At 39.5% G+C, this 27,472-nt stretch overlaps 1 protein-coding gene across 1 annotated transcript in view; it reads left to right on the forward strand.

The window, feature by feature from the left end:
• The first annotated feature begins 293 nt into the window (after nt 1-293).
• LOC133795681 (uncharacterized) overlaps nt 294-27,472 on the forward strand; it is a 49,059-nt gene continuing 21,880 nt past the window's right edge. Inside the window, exons 1-3 of the mRNA XM_062233139.1 lie at nt 294-357; nt 858-970; nt 1,341-1,910. Of these exons, the coding sequence (XP_062089123.1) occupies nt 294-357; nt 858-970; nt 1,341-1,910 (747 nt within the window). The remainder of the gene's footprint in view (nt 358-857; nt 971-1,340; nt 1,911-27,472) is intronic.

The following is a 27,472-nucleotide window of genomic DNA, read 5'->3' on the forward strand; positions in this document are numbered from 1 at the left end:
GCCTGTTCGACCTCAAATCTAACCCCAAGCAAGAAGGGACAGGGTTCTTCCATCTCTGTCATCAGGAAACCGGGCGCACTTTCTTGACCGACACCACCCATATCTCCAACGTGGGGAGTGCCTATCAGGAGTACTTCCTTATGCCTGACCTGGTCGCAGACAACTTGGCTTTCACACGAGGAGGTAAAACTTTCACATCGCTGGCTTCTTCACTTAGTGTTTTTTCCACCACAATGTCTTGAACTTTCAATGTGTTTCAGGCCCATGGCTGCAACCGAAACCCAACTCCAGGAATGGAATCAAGGGCGGCACTCTTAGCTAGCATGCCAGATGCTGAGAAGAGTGTCAAAAACTTAGGTACAGAGTCCAACCTTAGGCTAGCTGGTCTCTGGGACCCTCAGCCAACTCCGAGTGGGCCTTCGGCGGAAAATTCTCACGTCGAAGCAAAACCTGAGCAGCAACCCCAAGCGTCTCCTCCGCGGAGGAGACCAACTCGGGTTACGATCAGGGAACTAGCCGACACTCATAGAGCGGAGAGGCCCTTGGCTCCCAAGGGAAAAGGAAAGCAAAAGGCCGACGAGCCTACCGAACTCTCTGACGACCCGTCGGATGATAACGGTAGAGTAATTTCGCTTTTAAACCATTTGCCAATTCCCTGTCATCTATTCAACGGGGATGCAACTTTAAGAATGCTCCCTCCTTAAATTCAGATTTCTTCTAGGCAGTAGGTAGTTCAGTAAATAATGTAGCGACCAATAGTTGTAGCGTGGGTACTTTACTTGTAATCTTTTCACTTTCATTTTTTGGCCCTATGTGATCATCTTGTCTTAATGCCCGTGTTGTTTCCTTTTGTGCAGATATGGACTCTGAGGATGTCTTCGAGCATTACCAGGTTGCTGTTGCCTCTTCTGGCCAAAAGAAGGACGATAAGAGGGCTCGAGGGGAGAGCAGTAAGACTGCCTCGAAGAAGGCCTGAACTGACGATCTTCCAGCCACATCCCCCTCGAAGGAGAACTCACCACCTCCACCGCCCTCCGAGAAGCCAGCCTCAACTCCCACTGACCAGTAGCCTTCTCCTAAGGCTCCTAGCAGCCACACATTGCACACGCTGCCCGAAGGCTCCCTGTCCAGCCTCGTGGTCAGCTCTGCCAGGGAGAAGATCTACAAGCTCTCCAAGCACAAACATAGCCAGGCAGTTATTACTGATCCTGCTTCTATGGAGGCTAATCAAGTCCTCAACAGAGGGCTGAACGAGATAGTTAGCATAAGTCAACTTCTACTGATGTAAAAATTATTTTTGATTCCTTGCCTTTACTTTATCTTTTTCTATCTAATTTTAGGGACTGCTGACCATAACTGCTGGCTGGCACCGTGCTGGGGCGTTAGTGTCTCAGGGCAGGAACTTCGACACCAGGCTTGCTAAAGCTAAGCAAGCACTCGAGGATAAAAACAACGAGCTCGCTAAACATAATGATGAGTTGCTCGGGGAGAAGGTTGCACTGCCCAAGCAGAAGGATGAGCTGCTCGAGGACAAGGCTAACCTGACCAAGGAGCTGCTGGAAACCCAGGATGCCCTGAAGAAAGCCAATGAATCCAGGGAAAAGTTCAGGGAAAGCGCCAAGCTCAACTATCAACAAGCTGTACAGCTCGAGCTTGATCTGATTGCCAGCAGGCAGGAGGCGGAGGAACTCAGCAAACGAGTCCAGCAGCTTAAGGAGGCTGGTGCCAAGAACTTGGAGAGGTACAAGGAAGCCACTCACCTTTGTTTCTACGAGTTCTGGAAGCACAACCGGGAGGCTAACTTTAGCTATCTATCCGAACGCTTGAGGACAACTTTAATGGCGCAGTGTGCCATTCGCCTAGAAGAAGAAGGGAAGGCTGAAGTGCCTGCTTCTCCAGAGATCTCCCTGGTAGCGGGGATAAATGAAGCAGACGCTGAAGCTGGCCCAGCCGTCGACCAAGGCGCTCCTCAAGACCCTCAGGACCCTCCAGCTCCTCCTTAGTTCTTCTTCTTTTTTTTATCTTTCTTTTATCTCAACTACACGACCCACAGGTCGTGTTGTAAAGACAATTTATCTTTTATTGCTGCAAGGGCAGCAATTTTACTTTTATTTGAACAGTTACATCCGAGCAGTACTGCTCGTGGTGTAAAAGAATTCCTTGGATATCATAATATTTTTGCTTTATTATAATATCTTGTTCGCATGACCGAACCTAGCATAGTACTTTGGCTTGATTTTTCAAAATATAAATTTTGAAAAATACTCTAAGTATCGTAGTATGCTTTCACTTATTTTGTTCGTGTGTTTACATACCTCTTGGTATGCTTTGCTATCGATGTACCTTATATACCCCCCAAGTGACTGAGGAGCTTTAGGTCCTTGGTCACTTGCCTTGAGCAAGACCTATACGAACATTACTGCTCGGTATAAAATGTAGAACTTATAATACAGCAAAACAACACACGTAATGAACAAATACTTGTAAAAAATTACAAAGTTTGGCAAGAATGACTGGTTGCGCACAGTCCCTTATAATTCTCGTATTTAAATGGACTAAACATGTCTTTACGAGTGATCTTTGAAAGATCTTACACTTATAAGCGATTAGCCATATAACATGGCTAACCCTTTTTCAGAACTTGTAAAAAGTAAAAATTAATACCAGCCAGTCCTTTAAGAAGGTCTGTTTATTGATAGTACTTGCGCAGGTGTTCTCCATTCCAATAGCGCGGAACGAGATCTCCATTCAAGCGTGCAAGTTTGTAGGTGCCTGGATGAAGGACTTCTTCAATTTGGTAAGGTCCTTCCCAGTTTGGTCCGAGTACTCCAGCAGCTGGGTCACGAGTGTTTAAGAAAACTCGTCGAAGCACTAAGTCTCCAACGTTGAATTTTCTTTCTTTTACTCTAGAGTTAAAGTATCGAGCGACTTTTTACTGGTACGCAGCTACTCGGAGTTGGGCTTTTTCTCATTTCTCCTCGATCAGGTCTCGGGACTCCATCAACAATTGGCTATTTTGGTTTTGGTCATATGTGATTCTTCGATGTGAGGGTGGATCTAACTCGATAGGCAACATAGCTTCATATGCATATGCTAAGGAAAATGGGGTATGACCTGTTGTTGTTCGATGAGAAGTTCTATACGACCAGAGTACTTCAGGCAGTTGTTCTGGCCATGCTCCCTTAGCTTCTTCGAGCCTTTTCTTCAGAGTATCCTTCAATGTCTTATTTACTGCTTCGACTTGCTCGTTTTCTTGCGGATGAGCAACTGAAGAAAAACTCTTGATGATGCCATGCCTCTCGCAGAAGTCTATGAACAGGTCACTATCAAAATGGGTACCATTGTCTGAGACAATCTTTCTTGGCAATCCATATCGACAAACAATGTTCTTGATGACATAATCAAGAAATTTCTTTGTCGTTATGGTTGCGAGTGGTTCAGCCTCGACCCATTTGGTGAAGTAGTCGACCGCCACCACTGCATATTTTACCCCACCTTTTCCTGTAGGCAAGGACCCGATTAAATCGATCCCGTATACTGCGAATGGCCATGGGCTTTGCATTTGCTTTAACTCATTAGGATGTGCCCGTGGGATCTTGGAAAATCTTTGACACTTATCACATTTTCACACAAACTCCATTGAGTCTTCGTTCATTGTTGGCCAGAAATAACCTTGTCTTAGAATCTCCTTTGATAAGCTCTGCCCCCCAGCGTGATCTCCACAGAAGCCTTCATGTACCTCCTTCATCAATTCTTTAGCCTTTTCTGGTGTAACACACCTGAGCAGTGGCATTGAGTATCCCCTTCGGTACAGAATACCATCGACCATTATATACCTAGCAGCCCGTCTTTTAAGGGTCCTGGCTTTGCTTATATCTGCTGGTAGTGTATCGCTCGTGAGATACTCCAGGTACGGTGCCATCCATGTATCTGCTAACCGAACCTCCATATTGGTCTCGTCTGCTCGTACGCTTGGCATGTGTAGCCGCTCGACTGGCACTATATTTAAAGTTTCAGCATCTTTTGCACTCGCGAGCTTGGCTAAGGCATCTGCATTTTAATTCTGATCTCGGGGTATTTGCTGGAGGGTATATTTCTCAAATTGTGCCAACAGATCTTTGGTTTTGTTTAGATAAGCCACCGTTTTCAGACCCCGTGCTTGATACTCCCCTAAGACTTGATTCACTACCAGTTGTGAATCACTGTAGATATCCAGCACTTTTATGCCCATGTCTTTGGCTAACCTTAACCCAGCGAGTAAGGCTTCATACTCAGCTTCGTTGTTTGAAGTGGTGAAATCGAATCTAATTGCGCAGTGAAATCGATGCCCTTCCAGCGTTATCAATATCACTTCTATTCCTGGATGAGATTCGTTGGATGATCCATCTGTGAATAGCTTCCACGAAGGAGCTTCAACTTGAGGCTTAGGCGCACTAGACTGCTCGCTCTGTTCGTTGTCTGGGAGTTCAGTAAATTCAACAATGAAATCAACCAAGACTTGTCCTTTTATTGCTGCTCGTGGTGCGTATGTTATATCAAACTGCCCGAGTTCGACTGCCCATTTCCATAAACGTCCAGCAGCTTCTGGCTTTTGCAAAACTTGCCGAAGGGGCTGATCAGTCAAGACTGTGATTGGATGGGCTTTGAAATAAGGACGTAACTTTCGTGAGGTCAAAATTAGGCAATAGGCTAATCTTTCAATGGGAGGATATCTCAATTCGGCCCTGATTAACCTCTTGCTCACATAATACACTGCCTTTTGTACGCCGTCTTCTTCGCTCACCAGCACCGCACTAGCAACATACTCTGTGATCGCCAGGTAAATGAACAAAGTTTCCCCATCTATAGGCTTTGATAAGACAGGAGGCTGTCCCATGTGGGCTTTTAAGGCTTGAAAAGCCTGTTCGCAGTCTTCAGTCCACTCGAACTTCTTGTTGCCCCTAAGTAGATTAAAGAAAGGGCGCATTTATCCATCGATTTTGAAATAAATCTACTTAGCGCGGCAATTCTTCCAGTCAAACTTTGCACATCTTTGATTTTTGCCGGCGATTTCATATTGATCAGGGCTTTGATCTTTTCGGGGTTGGCTTCAATTCCCTTCGAATTGACAATGAACCCCAAAAATTTCCCTGATCCTACTCCGAAGGAACACTTGAGAGGATTTAGCTTCATTTGATACTTATTCAAAACATTGAAACACTCTTGTAAATCCTTCACATGTCCTTCTGCCTTCTTTGACTTAACCAGCATGTCATCAACATACACCTCCATGTTTATTCCGATCAACTCCTAAACATGTGGTTAACTAGTCGCTGGTAAGTCGCACCAGCATTTTTCAATCCGAAGGGCATTACTTTATAACAATATAACCCTGTATCGGTCTGAAAGCTAGTGTGATCCTCGTCAGGGGGATGCATACTGATCTGATTGTATCCTGAGTATGCATCCATGACAGAGAGGATCTCATGTCCTGCAGTTGCATCGACCAGCTGGTCGATCCTTGGGAGTGGGAAGCAATCTTTAGGGCAGGCTTTATTAAGGTCTGTGAAATCCACACAGGTTCGCCATTTACCATTAGGCTTGGGAACCAGTACTGGATTAGAGACCCACGATGGATAAAATGCCACCCTGATGAACCCATTCTCCTTTAGTTTTTCAACTTCTTCTTTTAAGGCTTTTGATCTGTCTTTATCGAGCAGCCTTCTTTTCTGTTGCACAGGTGGAAAACTTTTGTCGATGTTCAGGACATGGCTGATTACTGCAGGGTCTATCCCAGCCATGTCTTTATGTGACCAGGCGAAAACTTCCTGGTTCTTCCTCAAAAACTACACCAGTGTGTGTTTGGTTGTTGCTTCTAAATTTTTGCCGACCTTTAGAATTCTGGTCAGAAACTCTTTGTCAAGTTGGACCTCCTCAAGGTCCTCGACAGGTCCTACATCTTCCTCAAAATCCCCAAAGCGAGGATCTAAGTCCCTATCCTCCCTTTGGGCAACACCCTATTTGGTGACTTCATCACCTGATTGGGCTTGTATATCAATGGCCATCTGCAACCTTTCTGGGGGAGCGCTCCTCGACAACCCTTTCTTGGCCTTAGTAATTGTGGCATTATAGCACTCCCTTGCTTCCCTCTGATTTCCCAACATGCGTCCTACCCCTGCATCTGTTGGGAATTTCATGGCCAGGTGCCATATTGAGGTGACGGCTCAAAGGTCAACCAATATGGGTCTTCCAATTACAGCATTGTAAGCCGAAGAACAATCGACCACTATGAAAGTAGTGAGTAATGTCCTGGTAGCGGGTGCGGTACCTGCTGTTACTGGAAGCCTGATTGACCCTGTTGGAGCGAGTCCCTCACCGGAGAAACCATAAATTGTTTGGTTGCAGGGCTCCAAGTCCTTAACGGACAACTTCATTCGTTCCAGTGAAGATTTATATAGGATGTTAACTGAACTTCCTGTATCGACCAGCACTCTCTTCACCATCATGTTGGCAATTTGAACATCCACGACTAGTGGATCGGAATGTGGGAACCGGACATGCTGGGCGTCGCTATCAGAGAAGGTTATTGCACCTTCCTTTGTCCGAGCCTTCTTTGATGACTGATCCTCCACAATCATCATCTCGATGTCCTAGTCGTGGGGTAGGGTCCGAGCATATCGTTCCCTTGCCTTTCCACCGTTTCCCGCGAGATGCGGGCCTCCGCATATGGTGAGTAAGGTGCCAGCCACGGGGTCAGGCTATAACAGTGGCGAGCGTTGGTGTGCAGGGCCTTGCTCATTGCCACCTGGAGCCTCTCGTTGGGAAACTCCTAGACCCGTACGTATCTCTTCAAGTGTCCTTGTCTAATAAGGAACTCGATTTCATCCTTCAGCTGATTACACTCGTTCGTATCGTGTCCGTAGTCGTTGTAAAAACGACAGATATTGGTCGTGTCTCTTTTTGACATATCCTTTCGAATGGGAGCGGGTCTTTTGTAAGGCACACTGGAACTTGTGGCCTGATACACCTCTGCTCGAGACTCGACGAGGGCAATGTAGTTAGTGAACCTTGGTTCATAACGGTTGCCCTTAGCGCACTTACTCTCAGAGGTAGAAGGTTCAGTATGGGGCCTCTTTCCCCCGTTCTTGCCATTGTCGTTCCCATTGCCCTTGCCGTTGCCGTTGGGTTTTGACCCGTTGGCGGCTTTGGCAGGATCTTCTTTGGGCCTCTTGTCCTTTGCTGGCAACTTGCCTTCATTGGCAATAGCGTCTTCGAGCTTGATGTAACGATCAGCTCGATCCAAAAATTCTTGGGTAGTTTTAACCCCATGCTTCCTAAGGCTATTCCAGAGAGGCGTATGGTGCCTAACTCCTACAATTAGGGCCATCATTTTTCCTTCATCGCCCACAGTCTTGGCTCTTGCTGCGGCACGCATGAAGCGCTGAACATACTCCTTCAAAGGCTCCCCCTCCTTCTGGCGTATCTTGACCAGTTGGTTTGCCTCAGTTGGGTGCACACGACCCACATAGAATTGTCCTTAAAATTCCTTTACGAACATCTCCCAAGATACAATACTTGCAGGAGGGAACTTAAAGAACCACTCCTGTGCGGCATCAGAAAGTGTTGTAGGGAAGATCCTGCACCGAGCGTCTTCGGACACCTTTTGAATATCCATCTGTATCTCAAACTTGTTGACATGAGATACCAGGTCACCATACCCGTCAAAGTTTGGAAGTGTGGGCATCTTAAACTTACTGGGAGTCTCTGCCACAGCTATTCTCTGAACAAAAGGAGTGCCCCTTCTCTTGTCGTACTCGATGTGAGACGTTCTTCCCCCGACCAGCTGTTGCACTGCTTGGTTCAGGGCATCTATCTGGGCTTGCACGGCTTCAGGAATCGCCGGGGCCTCTGCTGCCGGGGGAATGTACTCGTCGTGCCGTTCCCGACGGTCGTTGATTACATCCCTTAAGTCTTCGTCTCCTCACCGTTGCTCGCTTGCTCCGAGTCGGTTAAAGACATTGTTTTGCCTGGGCTGCCCCCCAACATTACGTCTCGCTTGTTGGTCTTCTCTAGGTGGTGGGCTTCTGCCTCCACCTCTCTCTTCATTTCTCCGACCGGCATTCCCTCTGCCTGAGTCGGCCTCGTTGTAGCCATGGCCATCTCTGAACCTCGATTGGCTATGGTGGGACTGACTGTTCCCTCGGTTGCTTCCTCAGGCTAGAACTTTCCGAGCGTTAGGGGGAGGCTTGCGCTGGTTGGTAGGTCCCTGTGCATTATCATGCCGTGGGGGGCCCCTGACCGCAGAGCTTATCTCTGAGTTCCTTCTGTTGCCAGAAGGACGCTGTCCCCTGCTCGGTGGGTTCGGCTCTTCACCCCCTTAGCGTCTAGGACTGCGGGGCTGCTGCCCGACCCTATTCTTCCTTGGCTGTGGGGGATTGCCTCGACCAGCCTGGGATGGAGGTTGCATCTCAGGATCCCTTGGTAAGACATCATCCTGAGGCATTGGTGGCTGCTCCGGCCTTTGAGGGCTCATTGGCTGGAGGGCTAGGATTAGGACCCCTTTGAGGTGGCCCATTTGAGGGTTGATCAGGCTGTGAAGCAGGTGCAGCCTGATTCCTAGCCAATTGCAGGGCTGCTTCAAGGGCTGCCATGGCCTCCCTTTGACGATGGTCCATCTCCGCCTGTCTTTTACTCAGCTCTTGGCGCTGGTGCTCTATTTATTGCTGCTGTCGCACCATAATCTTCGCAACACTTTCTTGACTGGCCCTCAGGTTGGCCAATTCATCTTGCAATACCCCTAGGGTATTTCTCAGCGTTTCGGAGTCCAGTTCCTCCTCATCAAATTGCAAGTGTGGCTCATTTTCAGCCATGTTCGGAGGAGGAGGTTAAGATGGTGCAGCGCCAGCCGCCTGCCCAGTCTTCTTTGTTGTTTTTTCCATTAGTACTTCAACAACCTTGTCTCAAGCTCTCAATGAAAGCACCAGAATGTTGACCCTCGATTTGGTCAACTGACACGGAGTCAAATACTTTATGTGACAGAAGGTATTGAAACAGATCTAATGGAAAGAACAGTAAACGACATAAAGATATTATAGTGATTCGGCCCCAAGAATTGGTAATGACCTACGTCCACTTAAGCTATTATTGATATTGAATCCCAAAGGAGTGATCAAAGAACTAGGGTTCTCCGAGTTTCACAGACCTTAGAGAGATGAATAATACAATCATAAGATAATTGCTCTAATTCTCTTGTAAAGTATATACTCAAATTAGCCAAAAAGAAAGAAGATCCTCTTCTTGAGCTATTTCTCTTTATTTATAGGCTCAAGGAAGATTACATAAATTTGTTATAGATATTCTTCCCTAATTAATTGGATACTCAGGAATCATGGGAGATAATCTCGGATATGATTATAATTTCACAAGATCTTCTCCAAATATATGGAGTATACGACCAGGCTGGTCGTATATAAAATCCAAATGTTACGCCATGGGAATCCCCCTAGTCGATAGTCGAACAGAACCTCTGCCAGGTGTCAGCCACGTGTTAAAAATGTCTGCCACGTCATCCACGCCTGTTCTTTGGATAACATGATGGTTTGTTATTGTAAGTTAAGCACTTAAAAATCTAAATCTTAGCTAATAAGTATAAGTCATTAAGTTATTAAAAAAATATTACATAAAACAATTAATTAACATTAAAATAATCAAACAAATAATTAAATTATATTTAATAATGACATAAATTATTTCCTGCTAAAACAAAAATTAATTATAAAAAAATACATACCTTAATTTGCTTTCCACTTCAATAATTTGATATATTCAGCAAACTATAAAAAAAAATAACAATATAGCAATATACGGATTGCTAAGTTATATAATTTTACACATATTTTTAAAGATGATAACATGTGAATTTAAATATTAGTCATCTAACCCTTTTTTAATAAAAAATACAACTAAAATAAAATATTACATATATGTTTGGACAAACAAAATATATGAAGTGACAAAATAAATAATAAACAAAAGAAAGAAAAAATAAATTTAAACACATAAATATTTTTTTGTTATAGTTTTTAAAACATAATTAATTTAAATACTTTAATATGAAATTTTAAAATATGTGATGAAAATTAATTATGGCTAATTTATTATTTACTTTATTTAGATAATTTTATTATTATTTTTATTTTTTTAATGTATTGACCTTATTTAGATGATTTCAAAACTAACATTGTTAGAAAACAATAAAAAAAATGTTAAATCTAACGGAAACCAACAATTTTTGCTAAACTCACATTTATAATATATAAATATAGGACAATTCTTCTATAGGGGCTTCACTTTAAGCCCTATCGGTAGAGCTCTCAGTGTTTCTCGACCTGTGAATAGTTTTCGGCGCGACTTTTTTTTATGACTGTGTATATTGTAGCTATTTAGAGCATCTTGCAAATTTTCAGAAAATTTCGAATAGTTTACAATACCGAAAACTAGGTTCAAACATGTTGTTTTCCACTCACATAAAAAAAATTAGTCATGCGTGCAACAACAAGTTTGAACCTAGTTTTCGGTACTGTAAGCTATTCAGAATTTTCTGAAAATTTGCAGGATGCTCTAAATAGCTACAATATACACAGTCATAAAAAAATCGCACCCAAAACTATTCACGGGTTATAAACACTGAGAGCCTTACCAGTAGGGCTTAAAGTGAAACCCCTATAGAAGAATTCCCCTATAAATATATATAATAAAGTAATTATAAATTCATTATGAAAAACACAATTAACTGAAATTAATTATAATAATATGAGACATAATAGATTATACATGTTTTAAATAAAAATAATCTCTCATTAGTTATTAAATCCACAAATCACTCACTATAAAACATAATTTTTTAAAATATCTAACACTAATCAAATAACAATTATTAATTGTAAGAACAATATATATGACTTAATATTTTTTAAGTATATAAAACTTCAATCATTCAATGTATACGCTCAAACGAGTTAAAAAAAATAATAATATAGATTCAAGCACAATAAGATAACGAATCATTCTAAAAACAAATGAGACACTAGTCACTACTACCACAAACATCAATTTTGACCACTAACAAATTTTCAATTTCAAATAGACTTAGGATACCAAATGGTCTCCAATACCAAAATATAAATACATTTATTTAAAGATCTATTTGGAAACAAAAAACAAATGATCAAAAAACCTTTTAGTAATCTAGTAATTTTTTTTTGTATGCACGTTGTTACCCATAAATAGTTTACATATACAGAGAGAAAGAATATACTATCTTGAAGCTTGATATCTAAATTTCAAACTTTTTGACAAATTAATGGAAAGATATTTTGATTTGAAATTAAAAAAAAAGGTGTTATGCTTCCGTATATAGATAATTTAATGATATAATAAATATAAAAGATATACACATGAATACAAATATAGTATTTGGTTATATTAAATTTTAAATAAAAAAACTATATATATAATTGATTGAAAACGTATCAACATATAAATTTGTCAAAATAATAGGTCATTTATACATTTACTTCACTCAAAACAAAAATCAAAATATATAAGGAATATAATCGTATCTTGAAATCGAAATCATTTTATAATTGTATCAAACATTTTGTTTAACAATATAAACATGATATACATATCAAACATAACTAAGTTAGTTTCCAATAAGTTTCCTACTTGAGAAGTTTTCAATCTAAATATTTTCTAACTCATTTAATTCATTTTTTTCTCTGAATATTTAATTCAAATTTACTAGTTACGAATACAAACAAAATAAAAATTAAAAATTGTGTATTTGTATGTTAAGCACTAAAAGACCTAAGAAATGATTGACATCTATGAGCATCAAATTATTAAAAAATTAGTAAACAATGAAATAATCAAACTAATAAATTAATATTAATTTTGCAACAATATTATACAATAAAAAATTATAAAAAGTAACTGTTGATGCCATTTTTCGTCAACTTAAATTGTAGAGTAATTAAACAAATAAACAATGGAGCGAATGAATGATGAAGAGAAACAAGAAGATTTTTACGTGGTTCAGCAGTTAATTCTGCCTAGTCCATGAGTCTATGTTATTAAGACTTGGAGATTTCTGGAAATTCGTCAGAGATGAAATACCCAGAGCTTTCTCTCAAGAAATCAGAAATCGATCATTTACAAGTGGTGTTTCCTTCTCTATTTATAGGGAATGTTACATAGTTCATTCCCACATATTTCGGGAAGATATTTTGTATATCAATTGAAATAATGACTTTAAATGCAGTATCTCCTATATACATGGAAACGTCCCATAAAAATCGAGAGCAGATAACAGACTAAATGGTATCCCTTAAATATTGGGATTACACAACAATAACTATGTTCACACATAATGGGCTATCCCAGGTGACTCATCAGGTCTTTAAGATCAGCAACCAGCATTGTGACTGTCGAGACTTATGGAACTATTACGAACTTGCCACCCAACTTCAGGCCACGCTCGGGATAGGTAAGTACTGTCGAAGCTGTTACGTCCGAGCTTGCACTCCCCAATCTCGGACTGTCTTATCTGAAGACAATCGGTAGAAGATATATCCCAGTTTCGTGCCATTTCGAACTCAAAAAATATCCCAAGGTTACACATCTTCAAGGTCGTTGTTTTACTTCAAAGATTTTACGGCCGGACCATACAATGTTTTCATACATTTCAAGCTCACACTTGACGAGCCCAGCTTTTGGGATCATAACCTCTTATCTCGAAATCTGGGTGTAACATTTTGCCCCATCAAAAGTATCAGTTCGAATCCTATGAGAAGGAAACTTTTGAACTGCTCTTCTTAGGAATTGTACCCTCAAGTACATTCGAGTGTGGACACGCGTCAGCTGGGCATTGACCAAAAGTACTTGAGTGCCTTGGAACCCTACCCACGTTCGTTCATCTGCCAACTTTATGGTACTATCATTTCATTGGTCCCTGACCGTCAAATCTGATACAGAATCTGGCCAATGGCCCAGATTAGTTTGACTTTTAACATTCCCAGGAGTCTATAAATATATCCCCATTCGTCTTCCTCACTTTACTTTCACGTTCAAGCTTTTAGAGAGAGAAAAGAAGAAAAAACCAGAAATTTCTTTGCCCAACTCTTGCATGTTCTCCAAGCCAAGAAGACAAAGCAACGTTGGCCTCTTTGACTTCGTGGAATCGTCTTTGCAACCGCTCATTCGATCATCGATCTATCTATTTTCTCCGCCTACATTGTGTAAGTTTCTGTTCATGGCTTCGTATGCCCATGTATATACATTGTTTTCATGCACGTTTATATTGTTGCACTGTTGATTCACTTACTAGTTTTGCACACTAGAGTGTTTCAGCTGATAAATATTAGTCTTAAGTTCTAATATCATGGGTTCCAAACCCAGATTTTGTGTAAAAGACCCAAATACGGTTCTTTTACTGAGTTTTTGAATTTCGGATGACATATCTTGTACACCAAGATATTGGGTACAAAATTAGGGTTTTTAAATTGCACGTTTCCCAAAAATATCATTTTTTGAGTGACCGCCAACTTTTTTCCCTGAAATATCGGGATCTTAAAAAATAAATCCACCTTCTTTTCTTGCCGTGGAATACACGCTCCGAAACTGGCCTCATCCTTTGGATCGAGTTTGCCCCGTAGCCTCGATCATTCGAGCTTAAGTCATCCTAATATTCATTCTTGATTTCTTGTCTGCCTGGCCCTCACCCTTTTGCTCTTTTGCTAGATGTTGCAGAACTTGGAGAAGCGGTGGGGGTCAAGGCTCGCAATTCCTTACTCACCGAAAACTTCGAGCCTGGAGTCACCTTTCACCCAGAATCAACGCTTCATTCGGGAGCACCAACTAAGGCGTGAGCAAGAAGATACCCGAGATCACTTTCGACGTCAAATCGACGAGGTCGAGGAGAGGAAAAGGAAGAGACTTAGGGTTTCCATCTACCCAGATCCAGACCTCAAGCCTAGACCAATCCCCATCGATCCCACTCTTAGAGTAACAATCGCCTTCAAGCCGGGGGACCTTCAATTTTCTCTGATGGGAGAACCATCAAACCTCCAATCTACCTCGCAATCAACCTCCATTCCCACCTCGAGGGAAGAATTCTTCAAGGCTGAGCACTACTGGAGCTCGGTTTCTTCACTAGGGCAGATCTCGGGGATTTTGTCCCTCCACGGGATTGGATTGTCAGGCTCGCTGAAGTGTCGAGCCCCGACCTCCCACAAGCGAAGTTGTTGCGCTCTGGGAGATGGGAACCCCGACAACAAGCTGAAATACGCGGCCTGGAGCTAGGAGCACATGAAGGCAGGTGCTTTATTTCCCCTAAAATCCTTTTTCAAGGACTTTTTAGACTTTGTTGGGCTCGCCCCTTTCCAGCTCAACACCAATTTGTACAGGGTTTTGTTTGCCCTGAGGTCATTTTACCACAAGCTAAAGTGGGAAGGACCTTCACCAAAGGAGATCATGTATCACTTTTGCTTGAAAAGCAATCCCTCCCGAGCTTGGGGAGGGGACGACTTCTACTACCTTTTGAGCTATCCCAAGGAGAAGAAAATATTTGAGGATCTACCCAACCATCCCCCAGATTTCAAGAAGGCTTTCTTTTGGACGGATGGCCTAGCTCCTTCCAGACACTACTCGTTCAGGCGAATCCGTAAGTACATAAAAGATTTCTTCTTTTGGGCTCGAGTTTTTGTTTAGGCTCGCACTAGTCATAATATGTTCATTTTTCCAGCCAACTACTGTCGACCCACTCCCACCAAGGAGATGAAAGAGCATAAGGAGGCTTTGCTCCAACTTCCTACGGCAGGCACTCCCTTTCCTATCTTCTTCATGAAGATATGCTTCAAGCCTGCGACCTCCTGGAGAAGGATCAGTCCACGTTCGACTGGTCCATCAAAAATTATACCAAGTGGGAGTTCGTGCCTCTCCCAACTGGCAGCCTTCCTCCGAGGCGAAATGCTAAGCCACAATCCCCAGCTCGACGTCGCAGGAGTCCGCAATCGGGGAACGAGGCCAATGACGAGGCCTCGAGCTCGAGCGACAGAGGTATGGTAATTCTTAGCTCGGACTTATGGTCTCCCTTGCTACTTAAGCATTAGCCCGACATATTATTCTTGTGTAGGGATGATAGGGACCATTTTTATGTATGGTCCTGGGTAGATGAGATGGTTCATAGGTTCGATAGTTGGCTCAGGAATTATGACACTATGTATAGTCTGAACGAGGTATGGAACGGAATAGCCGTTCAATACGAGACAAATGACTATAGAGAACTTTCGAAGTTGACCTCCACGTATAGGGAAGGTACTCCCCCCGCTTCCTCTGAAGATGGGGGAATTACGTGGTCCCCGAGTACGAGCTCGGGGGAGAGTTCCAGTTAGGTTTCTCTCTACTTGTCCTTTTGTTCCTTGCCTGTCTACATCATGCTAACTTTTTGTCTTGGAATATCTTATAATGCGGTGTAATTGTGCAGGTACTATGGACTCCGACCTTGACACCGTGCTCGCCAGTGGCGAGGGGGCCCAGAGGAGTAAGCTCCTAAGGGGCTCGCGAAAATCAGACCGACCCGCCAAGGTCCTTAAGAGGACTGAGAAGACTCCTCCTCCACCAGCTCCCACTGTTATGAGCCCAGCTGTGGATCCAACTCCTCAGGTCGAAGCGTCCACTATGGTCGTTCCTCCCTTGCCCCCTCTGATCATGGTTCACTCAATGCTCGGCCCACCTCCGAAAAAGCCCTTGGCCTCCAAAACACGCATGTTGTCGATTTCTACTCACGTCGATGAGTATGTAATTGACAATGCTGCCGGGCCCCATGGGGGCTACACTTGGCTCCGACATTCTGTCCTGAGTAGGCCAGAGCTTTGGTGGCTTCGACGCCCCTCGGTGGCAGTTTTTGAACAATGCTCGGGATTGCAATACACTTTACGATAAGAGTATCGAGCTCACTGCTGCGGTACCTTCTCTCATATATTTTTTTTAGTTGTACTTGTGCTTAGTGTATGCCTTAACTCAATTTTTTTGTGTTAGGCTCTTGCTGTCTCTGCTCAACTTAATTATAAGTTGAACAATGAGGTCCATTCGAGCATGTCCTATGCCCAGGAGTCGAAGGATCTCCAACATAAGCTTACTGACGAGCTCAGGGCCGCAAAGGCAAAGATGGAGGCTAAAGCTGAACAAATGAAGGCCAAGACAGGCGACCTCGAGAAGGTGAATGCCCGGCTCGCTGAGCTTGAGAGGATCAATGCCAAGCTTGAGGAGGAGAAAGCGGCCACTTTCGAGATAATGGAGGGTGAAAAGGCTCGTCTCCTTGCAGATTTTAAGGAGAAGAAGGATCGGGCAGTCCACCTGGCCATGTATAGGATCTGGCTAGTAATGCCGATCTCGATACCAGCTTCCTAGGCTCTTTCGAGACAGAACTCATGGCCAAATGGCAGGCTTGGCTCGACGCAGAGGACGCTGCTCGAGACGAGGCAGAGCGAGCCAAGGAGGATGCTGAGAAGGCTAAGGAGGATGCTCCTCCCTCCTAAATCTCGACCCAGGGCTGCGTCCCTTTGACTCTTTTGTAATAGCTTTTATCCTCTGTTTTTTATGCCTCTAGGGTCGAAACTATTTATGGCTTGTGTAAGAGCTATTTTTTCTTTTATTCACGATATTTATGCCACCGTTTCTGACTTTACTTTAATATTGCTTTACATTTCCTAAGATGAAACATTTCAAGAAATTTATATTAAAGAGTCCTTATGTCTGTTTATTCATACAAACATGTGGTGGATTTTAAGTTCGAGCGTCAATGCATTCATGCACAGTTTGTTCGATTTATTCGTATTCGATCTCGTTATTTGTCAAGGTCAAAATTTACTTTTACCATGCACCCGAAAGTGCTTATATGGCATGTAACGTAGGTGGTTTAGTTATATCTTGATTTTTTAGTTACTTTTCCTCATCCTCAGGTAGCTCCCCAAGGTTATGAGGTCAAAACTATATTTTTGCAAGATATTCCAGCCTCGATCTCGACTCAATTTGCAGTAGGTTTATTTATGTTCTAACTTACTATCAATTAGTTTTAGTTGGTTTGTTCCAAACCTATTCAGGTCATGTTTTTGGTTTGTAGTCCATACACTTTCATTTTTGATCTAGTTATGTCTTAGATTACACATTTGGTTTTATCCAAATTACTTTGCCTCGCGCATTTGCTTATATCCAAATACTTTTATTTTTAATAATTTGGTTATGTCCAAACTATCTTAGCGCGCGCATCTGGTTATATCCAAATACTTTTATGTTTAATAATTTGGTTATGTCCAAACTATCTTAGCTCGCGCATCTGGTTATATCCAAACACTTCTATTTTTTCGTATATGCTATTTTATTTTTTCAAGCTGATGGTATATATACCACTAATGCCCCCTTAATATCCTATGAGTTTGACCATAGGTTATTACATCAAGAGAGTTTGCAAAAAATACAGCATATTGAAATGAAAACGAAGTTTATTCAAAATTGAATGATTTATTAATAGGAACATAGCAAAGATAAACAAGTATGGTTACAGGTGTCATTGTTCATACATTATTGATAGTAAGGTCGCAGATGTTCGCCATTCCATGCTCGTGGTACCAAATTTCCATTCAATCTTGCCAATTTGTAGACGCCAAGTCAGATAACTAATTCAATCTGATAAGGTCCTTCCCAATTAGGACTGAGCATGTCAGCAGCTGGGTCCCGTGTAGCCAAGAACACATGCCTCAGCACCAAATCGCCCACACCGAATTTTCTATGTCGAAACCTCTTATTGAAATACCGGGTAGCTCACTGTTGGTATACAACATTTTTTAGCTGAGCCTCATCCCTTCTTTCTTCAATCAGGTCCAGACTTACTTTGAGCTGGTATTGGTTCGAGGCTTGGTCATAAGCATTGGTTCGGATGGTGGGTATTTCGACCTCGATTGGCAGCATAGCCTCGTATCCATATGCCAGAGAGAAAGGGGTATGTCCTGTTGAAGTACGGGCTGTGGTTCGATATGCCCACAAAATTTGGGGAAACTCTTTGGGCCATTTCCCTTTAACTTCTTCCAACTTCTTCTTCAGAGAACTCTTCAGCGTTTTATTCACAGCCTCGACTCAGCCATTCACTTGGGGATGGGCCACGGAGGAGAAGCTTTTTATCATCCCATTTTTCTCACAAAAGATGGTAAACAAGTCGCTATCAAATTGAGTACCGTTATCGGACACTATCTTCCTTGGCATCCCATATCGGTAGATGATGTTCTTTACCACGAAGTCCAAGACTTTTTTCGAGGTAATTGTCGCCAGAGGTTCGACCTTGGTCCACTTCATAAAGTAGTCTACTGCGTACTTGACTTCGCCTTTTCCAGTTGGCAACGAGCCTATGAGGTCGATTCCCCAGACGGAAAATGGCTATGGGGAGGTCATCATAGTCAGCTCGGCAGGTGGAGCTTGAGGGATTGTGGCGAACCGTTGACACTTATCGCATTTCTTGACGTAATCAAATGAATTTACTTTGATGGTAGGCCAGAAGTACCCTTGGCGTATGATTTTCTTGGATAGGCTATGCCCCCCAGTGTGGTCTCCACAGAATCCTTCATGAATCTCTTCTATGATCTTCTTAGCCTCGGGTGGAGTCACACATTAGAGTAATGGCATAGAGTATCCTCTCTATATAGCCTTCCATCCACAATGGTGTACCTGGGAATTTGATACATCAATGTCGAGCCTTGGTCCGTTCTTCTGGGAGAATGTCGGTTTCAAGGTACTCAATTATCGGGGTCATCCAGGTTGACTCGGAGTTAATCATGCAGACATCTTCCTGTTCAGGCTCGCTTATACTAGGTGTCAATAGATGTTCGATTGGTATGACATTCAGCTCATCGACCTCGGTGGATGTGGCGAGCCTGGCTAAGGTGTCTGCATTCGAATTTTGCTCTCGGGGAACCTGTTCTATCGTCTAAAATTCGAAATGCTCGAGTGCTGCCTTTGCTTTTTCTAAATATGCAGCCATTCTCATCCCACGAGCCTGGTATTCCCCTAAGATTTGGTTGACCACCAACTGGGATTCACTGTAGCAATATATCGCCTTAGCCTTGAGTTCCTTGGCTATTTGAAGTTCTGCCAGTAGAGCTTTGTATTCAGCCTCGTTATTTGATGCTTCGAAGTCAAATCTCAAAGCGGAGTGCAACCGACTTCCTATTAGGGTGATCAGTATTATTCCTGCCCCTGACCCATTTTCATTGGAAGACCCATCAACAGAAAGTTTCCACAGCTCACGGGCTGGGATTATAACTTCATCGTTAGTCATTCCAGTGCATTCCATTATGAAGTCGGCCAGGGCCTGTCCCCTTATGGTTGTTCTCGGATGGTAGGTGATCTTGAATTGTTCGAGTTCAACGGCCCATTTTAGTAATCGACCTGAGGCTTCTGGCTTGGATAAGACTTGTCGTAGTGGTTGATCGGTCAGCACATGGATGGAGTGCGCCTGGAAGCAAGGTCGGAGATTTCGAGATGACTGGATTAGGCTGAGAGCCAACTTCTCCATTAGGGGGTATCTCGATTCTTCCCCCATTAACCTTTTGCTGACATAGTATACTAGCTTTTGCACCTTCTGTTCTTCTCGGATGAGCACGGTGCTAATGGTGTGCTTGGTCGTAGCGAGATATACGTACAAAATCTTGGGGACTGTCGAGATCAGGTCTTCGAGATCAGCAATCGGCATTGTGACTGTCGAGACTTATGGAACTGTTACGAACTTGCCACCCATCTTCAAGCCGCGCTTGGGATAGGTAAGTATTGTCAAAGTTGTTACATCCGAGCTTGCACTCCCCAATCTCGGATTGTCTGATCTGAAGACAATCGGTAGAAGATATATCCCAGTGTCGTGCCATTTCGAACCCAGAAAATATCCCGAGGTTACACATCTTCGAGGTCGTTGTTTTACTTTAAAGATTTTATGGCCGGACCATACAATGTTTTCATATATTTCGAGCTCACACTTGACGAGCCCAGCTTTCGGGGTCATAACCTCTTATCTCGAAATCTGGGTGTAACAGTAACCTTTGATAATAATAAATAAATAATTATATTAAGAACAACATACCTTCACCTCCTCTTTAACTGATATATACGATCTGTAATGTTTTTTTTATTAAAGATTAGTTGGATTTTTGACATATTTTTCTATAATCCATATAGAACAATTGTTTTTTCTTTTGAAAAACAACATACTATTGCAACAAAAGAGTGTGAAAATAATTAAATTACTTACGTGAATCAGTCATCAAATTACTAAGGTTTGAATGAGCAAAGAAACTTCAAGATATGAAAAGCATCAATTGATAAAAAAGAGAAACTTTGAAATGTGAGAAGAAGATATAGAAAAATAAATTTTAATGAGATATCAAAAATGCTATATAGGAAAACATTAAGTAGTATTTTTAAATTTTAATTTAAAATATACTTTTTATAAGATAATATACATTTGAATTCAAATTACTTATTTTTTATAATTAATTTTCTAATTGGTTTGAATGTTGTTATCTTTAATTTATGTATTTAATTATTTATTTTTGAAAGATATGCCATCTGGTATAATTGTGTTTGCTTCCTCTTGATGCTTACATTATTATTAATCTAATATTTAGCTTGGAAAAAATTACAATTTGTGGCAATGAATTCAGAATTTTTTTTTTTATATTAAATCTTAGCTTTTTTTAGTGACTAAATAACTAGTTGGTGAATGTGAACTATCTATAATTATAAATTCTTAACGTTTTCTCCCACTAAATTATTAGTTGGTAAAAATTATTTAACTTTTGGTGACTAGTTGTTAGTCGTACATACACATTCTTTGCTAAGTAATTTTAGTCACCAAAACAAATGATTACCGCCAAAACAACAATTTGGCACCAAAGTTTCATTGACTAACATAAAATTTAGTCACTAAACAAATTAAACAATGACTAAAAATTTAGTCGCTAGTTGTTTTGGTACAATTAAACCCTTATCTTACAACTAAATCTTTCCACGACTAAATATTAGTCGCAAAAACTAACTTTTAGTGACTAACTCAATTTAGTTGTTGAAAACTTGGTCACTGAAAGTGAAGTTTTTTTGTAGTTGGACTTTTTTTTATTTGGTCTTTTTTTTCTAATGTGTCCATTAACTGACACTTCAATGGCGAACTGACGCTAATAATTTTTTTGGGTCTTTTTAAAAAAAAATATATAATAACTACTGTTATCCCCAAAAATTGGAGATTGATGACGTGGCAATAGAGGTGACAAGTGGCAGTAAAAGACACATTAATAGTCAATAAATACATTGACTCCTCAAAGTTGTGATAAAGTGACCCGGTAGACTGACGAAGAGTTTTGACTGCTTGAGAGGTGTCATGTCCAAGCAAGTGCCCAAGTGCACCCGAGGAGACCCCAAGGGTGTGGTCCGAGGAGACCCCAAGAATTTGGTCCGAGGAGACCCCAAGGGTGTGGTCCGAGGAGACTCCAAGAATTTGGTCCGAGGAGAGTCCAAAAGGTCTGGTCCTTATGCATATGTCCAGCAAGTGCATGGTTGTCCAAAGAGAGAAATGGCATGCTAGAGGAGAGTGCCATGTTAGAGGAGAGACATGGCATGCTAGAGGAGAGTGCCATGTTAGACGAGAGGAGTGCATGTCCTACCACCATGCACATATCCGACCAGCAAATGCATGTCCTACTAGCAAGTGCATGTCCTACCAGCAAGTGCATGTCCTACCAGCAAGTGCATGTCCTACCAGCACTTGCATATGTCCAGCATGCATGTGTCCGACCAGTACTTGCATGAATGGTCAGTAGGAGATATGGGTCGACCAGATAGAGGAGGACTAAGTCAAGATTCCCAGAAACGGCTTCAACAAGAACCGGTCTTGGCACACGCGAGAATCTCTCATTCTTCCCACAAATTGGGGGGTTTTGTTACATTTTGAATGTTTTTTGTAATTTAAATATAATAAATATAATGAAATATCCCGATTCTAGGGGATATCAGATGTATGATCCTAAGCCTATAAATATATGGCTTATGGGATCAGAAAGGGGCTTCTTCTTTGGAGACTTTTGGGAAATTTTGGGTCTGAGTTTTCTAGAGAGAGAAAGTGCTGGTATCATAAAGAATTCTTGTATTTTTGCAATCTATACTGAAGAAACTCAGTTGGCTGAGTCCATCTGATCTTAAGTACAGATCTATAATCACAACTCTAAGTGGATTAGGCTATTACCAACATATTGGGGCTGAACCACTATAAAAATTGCTGTGTTATTTACTTTCTGTTCAAAAATCGTCTGTGTCATTTTATTTCTCTTGAAGGTTTGTCATTTTTTACGTTCTCACGTCGTTGGCCAAAAACGCGGTCAACAACTACATTAGCGTCACTTCATAGCCAACGCTATTGATATCAAAATCATTGTGATTGATATCAACAACGTTAGTTTAGAACTGCCGCAATTGATATCAGAAGCGTCGGTTCTAAACCGACACTAATGGTCTTTACTAACAGTGGCGGCTAGTGTACTGACGCAATTAACAAAAATTAGTGTCAGTTTAAAACCAACGCTATTGAGCTAATTTGATCAATTGCGACAGTAAGTGCAAAGCCAACGCAAAAAAAAATGACACTAAAAGACATTTTGTTGTAGTGAATGTAAATCACAAAAGTCGGTGAATACGAACAATCAAACACTCATAGTAATTAAAAAGAGCAGTTTGTATTGCTAATTAAGTTAATTAGTTTACAAATACTAAGCACCATTCAGTAATTCATCACTTTTATTTAAAAAAAAATAACAAAGATTAATGTGACAACATACACTCCCAATCTATCCATATATATAGCCTACCTTTAGAAATGGATTTGTTTTAAGTTTCTTTAAAAAAAAAAGAAACGACAATCGGGTCGGATCATGATGGTAAGAAGTGAACCTACACTTTTATTGTCTATTCAAGGATCGATTCTTACATGTGTTGTTGTGAGATTAAAATTCGGGGTGTGCACGGTGTGGTTTGGGCGGTTTGAACACTTTTTAATACATCACGCCACAAGTGCGATGTAGTAGCTAGAACACACCGTGTGATGTGATTTCGTTGCACCAAACCGACCAAACCAAACCATTTTTTGCGATGTGGTGTGTTAAAAATTGTGTGAGATAGAGATGGTGATAGGGAGGAGGCGCAAATGAGATGAGAGAGAAAGAAGTTGTTGTTGTGTATGATGTGTTAGATAATAAGGTTATACCTTAATTTAAGTGGGCTCTTAGTTTCATATTGGGTTACTAAAAAATGGTATACATGTAAAGTTTAATTTTTTTTAACATATTTGTAAGTATACGGTGCGGTGTGGTGCAAACCAAAATTTTACACCGCCAAACCGCGCACCGCACCGCGCGGTTTAGCTAAAATACAAACCATACCGAACCATTTCACTTTTGACACTGCGATTTGCGGTGTAGTGTGGTGCAGTGCGGTGCGGTGCAGTCGGTCGCTGCGGTTTGCCGGTTTAGATGCTCATCCCTAATTAAAATATTACATCTTCAGGTGGGCCTTATGTTTTGAAGTTGATGAACTTCTGGTGTTAGTATACTCCTTCAATAGTCATAAAAAAAACGTTCATAGATAATGTTTTTATCACCATTAATCTCCTTTTTTATCACCACATCCACGTATCTAAAACTTTTGAAGACATGCACTTACGTACAGAATCACCCCATCTCATACATGCATCTCATACAAATAATAATAACCATTATTATTTGTTCCAATGGTAACCATAAGTATTTGCCATTAATTCTTTGACTAGTTGACTGCAAAGCACGTTGTCTGCAAGAACATCAAATCTAATTAATATTCAAATCATCAAATTCTAACCACAAGGAAAAAAACATAAAAAAATTAAATCCTCATTCTACACCAATTTTATTGAAATACGTGATTAATTTTTGTATTTTGTCAAATGATATTTTAGATTTTGTATTTTTTAAAACACATCAAAATAATATTGTCATAACCCAATTTTTTTTCTTTTTATTTATATTATTTATATGAATAAATTTGTTGTAAATGTATTAAAATAATATCAATAATATTAATATTATTTTAATAAATATTAGACATGGTGATCGTTTAGAATTAGAAATAGTATTAATAATTAAATAAAGATTATTTAATTAATTAGAATAAAGTTATAGGTTATTTAAAATAGCTTTAGAACATGGCCTATAGATTTTTTATCACGTTATTAGTAATTATATGTGACTATATTTAACTATTATTTTGAGATATAATAAAATCCAATAAGACCGTGAACATAGTTGGCCACATAAGTAAGAGTTGTGGTAAATGATTTGATTATTTATTCTTATTGTTGATGAAAAAATAACTAAAGAAGTGAGGTCGCACTTAGAGATTGGTCAAGGATTATTAGATGATAGAGTTATTAGAATTTAAGCATTAGCACGTCTTTTAATGATGATAAAGGATATGTGGGGGATAGATATTTGTTAAGATAGAGCCTATATATATAAAAAAGAGACCACTAGATAAATATCTATTTGTAAATCTATATAAGGAATTTACTCATTTGGTACCCTATGTTTTTGCAAAGTATCATTTTAGTACCATCTGTTTTCAATAATATTCATATGGTATCCTGTATTTTAAAATCGTACATATTTGGTACCCTAAACTCAGATTTGATAGATAAAATTTTGTCAATATGATCAAACTATCATCAATTATATGTAATTAAGTAATTAAATTTAAATTTGGAACTTACATAATTGATAGCAGTTTAATTAAATTGGTAGAATTTTATTAATTAAATTTGAATTTGGGGTAAATATGTACGATTTTAAAATACAGGGTACCATATGAGCATTATTGAAAACAGAGGGTACCAAAATGATACTTTGCAAAAACACAAGGTACCAAATGGTTACCTACCCATCTATATATATTCTAAACATTCTCTATTATTTTTATATTTTTCTCTAGTCTAATTTTGTTTTCTCTTCTTCTCTCTAAATTCTTTCAATTTCAATTTTCAATGAATTCCAATTCATATCTCAAAATTTGATTGATTTACATGTTAATGATAAAACAATCATCTCAGATATTTATTCAATTATTAATGTTTGTTAATCTTTAAAGTTTGTGTAATTATTCAATTATTAATATTTGTTAATTTTTAAAGTTTTTATTTTAAATTATTGATCTTGATATTCTAACATCTTCATCTTATTTTTCTATCATGTTTTAGATGTTATCGGATGTTTATGTTGTGTGGGTGATATTGAGTTTATTTATTTTTATTATCAATAAAATAATATAAATCATTTTTTGACTTAGTCAATCACTTTGCTTACATGTTTTATTTTCATGATTATTTGTTTAACATAAACTTTTATTAAATCCCGAGCATATAACTAATCATATTTATAGTGACGTAATCACAGTGGAATAGAAATATGATTATATGTTCAAAATAAGTTAGTCCTAAGATTAGTCAGAGGCACATGATTTACACTGACTTGCTAATCTACGATATGATCTACATACACATTGTAGTGTTATGTTCTTTCCAGAATATTAGCAAAGTTGATAAGATTTGATGTAGTTGTTATATCGGACTGGACCGATATTGACAGTAAATAGAATAAGTAAACATATTGTTATTATCTATTCTAGTCATCTCATATAGTTGACCACAGATCAATTCAATCTCAAGTTTGAGTGGTTAGTATTCTAACTGATTGTATTATTTGAGTTTTTTGACTTGTTCGTTACCAGCTTACCTTGTAGACTAGCCCATATTTACATCTTGGGAACTCGATAATATAATTGAGTGGGAGTGTTAATCATAGATATGAACATCTATAACTTCTAATGAAGAAGTGAAACGATGGTTTCCTTTTAATTTGGTTCAAGGTGCTAAATGATGGAGATCTCATTTCAATAATTAACATTAGTTTACTGAAATATTATTTACAAGGAACTAAGTGTTTTAAGGATAAAATACAATGAGGGGTAAAATTGTATTTTAGTCTCATCTCATTGTAGACCATTTATAGAGGATTGAGTGACAATTATGGTTGTAACAATGAATAATTAATAATGTATCTATATTTGTTATAGAGCGTTCTATGAATTTAAGAGTGCAATTCTGAGTATTTAGTGGAGTCACGATGAATTAATAAGTTAGTAAATTTATTTGTTAAATTTATGATAATTTATTTGAGCTTTATTTCATAGGTCCATGGTCTCCACTGCACCTTTGGATAAAATCATCTAGATAGACTCAATTAATTTATTTAATTATCAATTAGAATTATCAAAGTTGACCAAGTCAATTTTGGATAGTTTCACAGAGATATACAATTTAGAAAAAAAAAAGAAATGAGGGCAAATTTATTAATTAAGATTAATTTGTTTCTAAATTAATAAATAAGTTTAAATCAAGGTTCAAATTATAAATAATTAATTTGATAAAGAATTTAAATAATTATTTAATTAATTAAATCAATAGAAAATAATACAAGCCTTGATTTTAAGTCCAATGGGCTTATAATTAAATGAGAAATTTCACGGGCCTAAAGCCCATGATAATTTCGACCTAGGTCTGATTTTATCTATTATTTTATTTATTTTTTTAATTAAATTAAATGTCCTAATTGAGTCTATAAAAGGAATGCTTAGTAAGAGTTGAAAACACTTGACAAACTTATTTATGAGAAGATCAGAAGATCTAGTAGGTTTTAGATTCTTTCTACTGCATAAGTCCTTTTCTAAGCCTCAATTTTTCTCTTTTATTCTTATTCTCTCTATATCTATCTCATGTATTGAGAATTGCTCATCTGAGTCTAGGTAATTCTAAGGATACTTTGGAAGGTTGTGAAAAAAATTGAAGAACAGTTCAGTTTCTTGGTAATACTCTGCGACAGAAAGGATACAAGGGTTAGAGAAGCTGAAAGAAGGACTTTATCATTCCGCTGCGTATAATGTAAGTGTTCCTATCATTATTTCTATTTGAATTCAATTTTAGAAACATTTTGTAGGTTTTCTTATATTAATTTGTTTAATATAAGATCTACATGAAAATAAACAAAATTATGTGTAAGTTTTCCCAACAGATTTCTAGTTCTTAAAAGATAGTTGTATCTCCATTGCTTTCACAATGAGATGCTAGCTGTTTATTATAGTCTGAAAATATTTCAAGAATGTCAAAAAACTTAACTAAATCAAATATCCTTTTTAACTGCTCGTAGCTATTATATCGGCTTTTGTGGTGAAACATATAAATTTGAAATGTCTAACACATTTCTAGATTAATGTGTTTCCTCCACAGTTATGGAATCTAATTCTGATATCAATCTTGAAGATTTAA

The sequence above is a fragment of the Humulus lupulus genome, chromosome 8, assembly GCF_963169125.1.
Source record: "Humulus lupulus chromosome 8, drHumLupu1.1, whole genome shotgun sequence".
Classification (NCBI taxonomy): domain Eukaryota; kingdom Viridiplantae; phylum Streptophyta; class Magnoliopsida; order Rosales; family Cannabaceae; genus Humulus; species Humulus lupulus.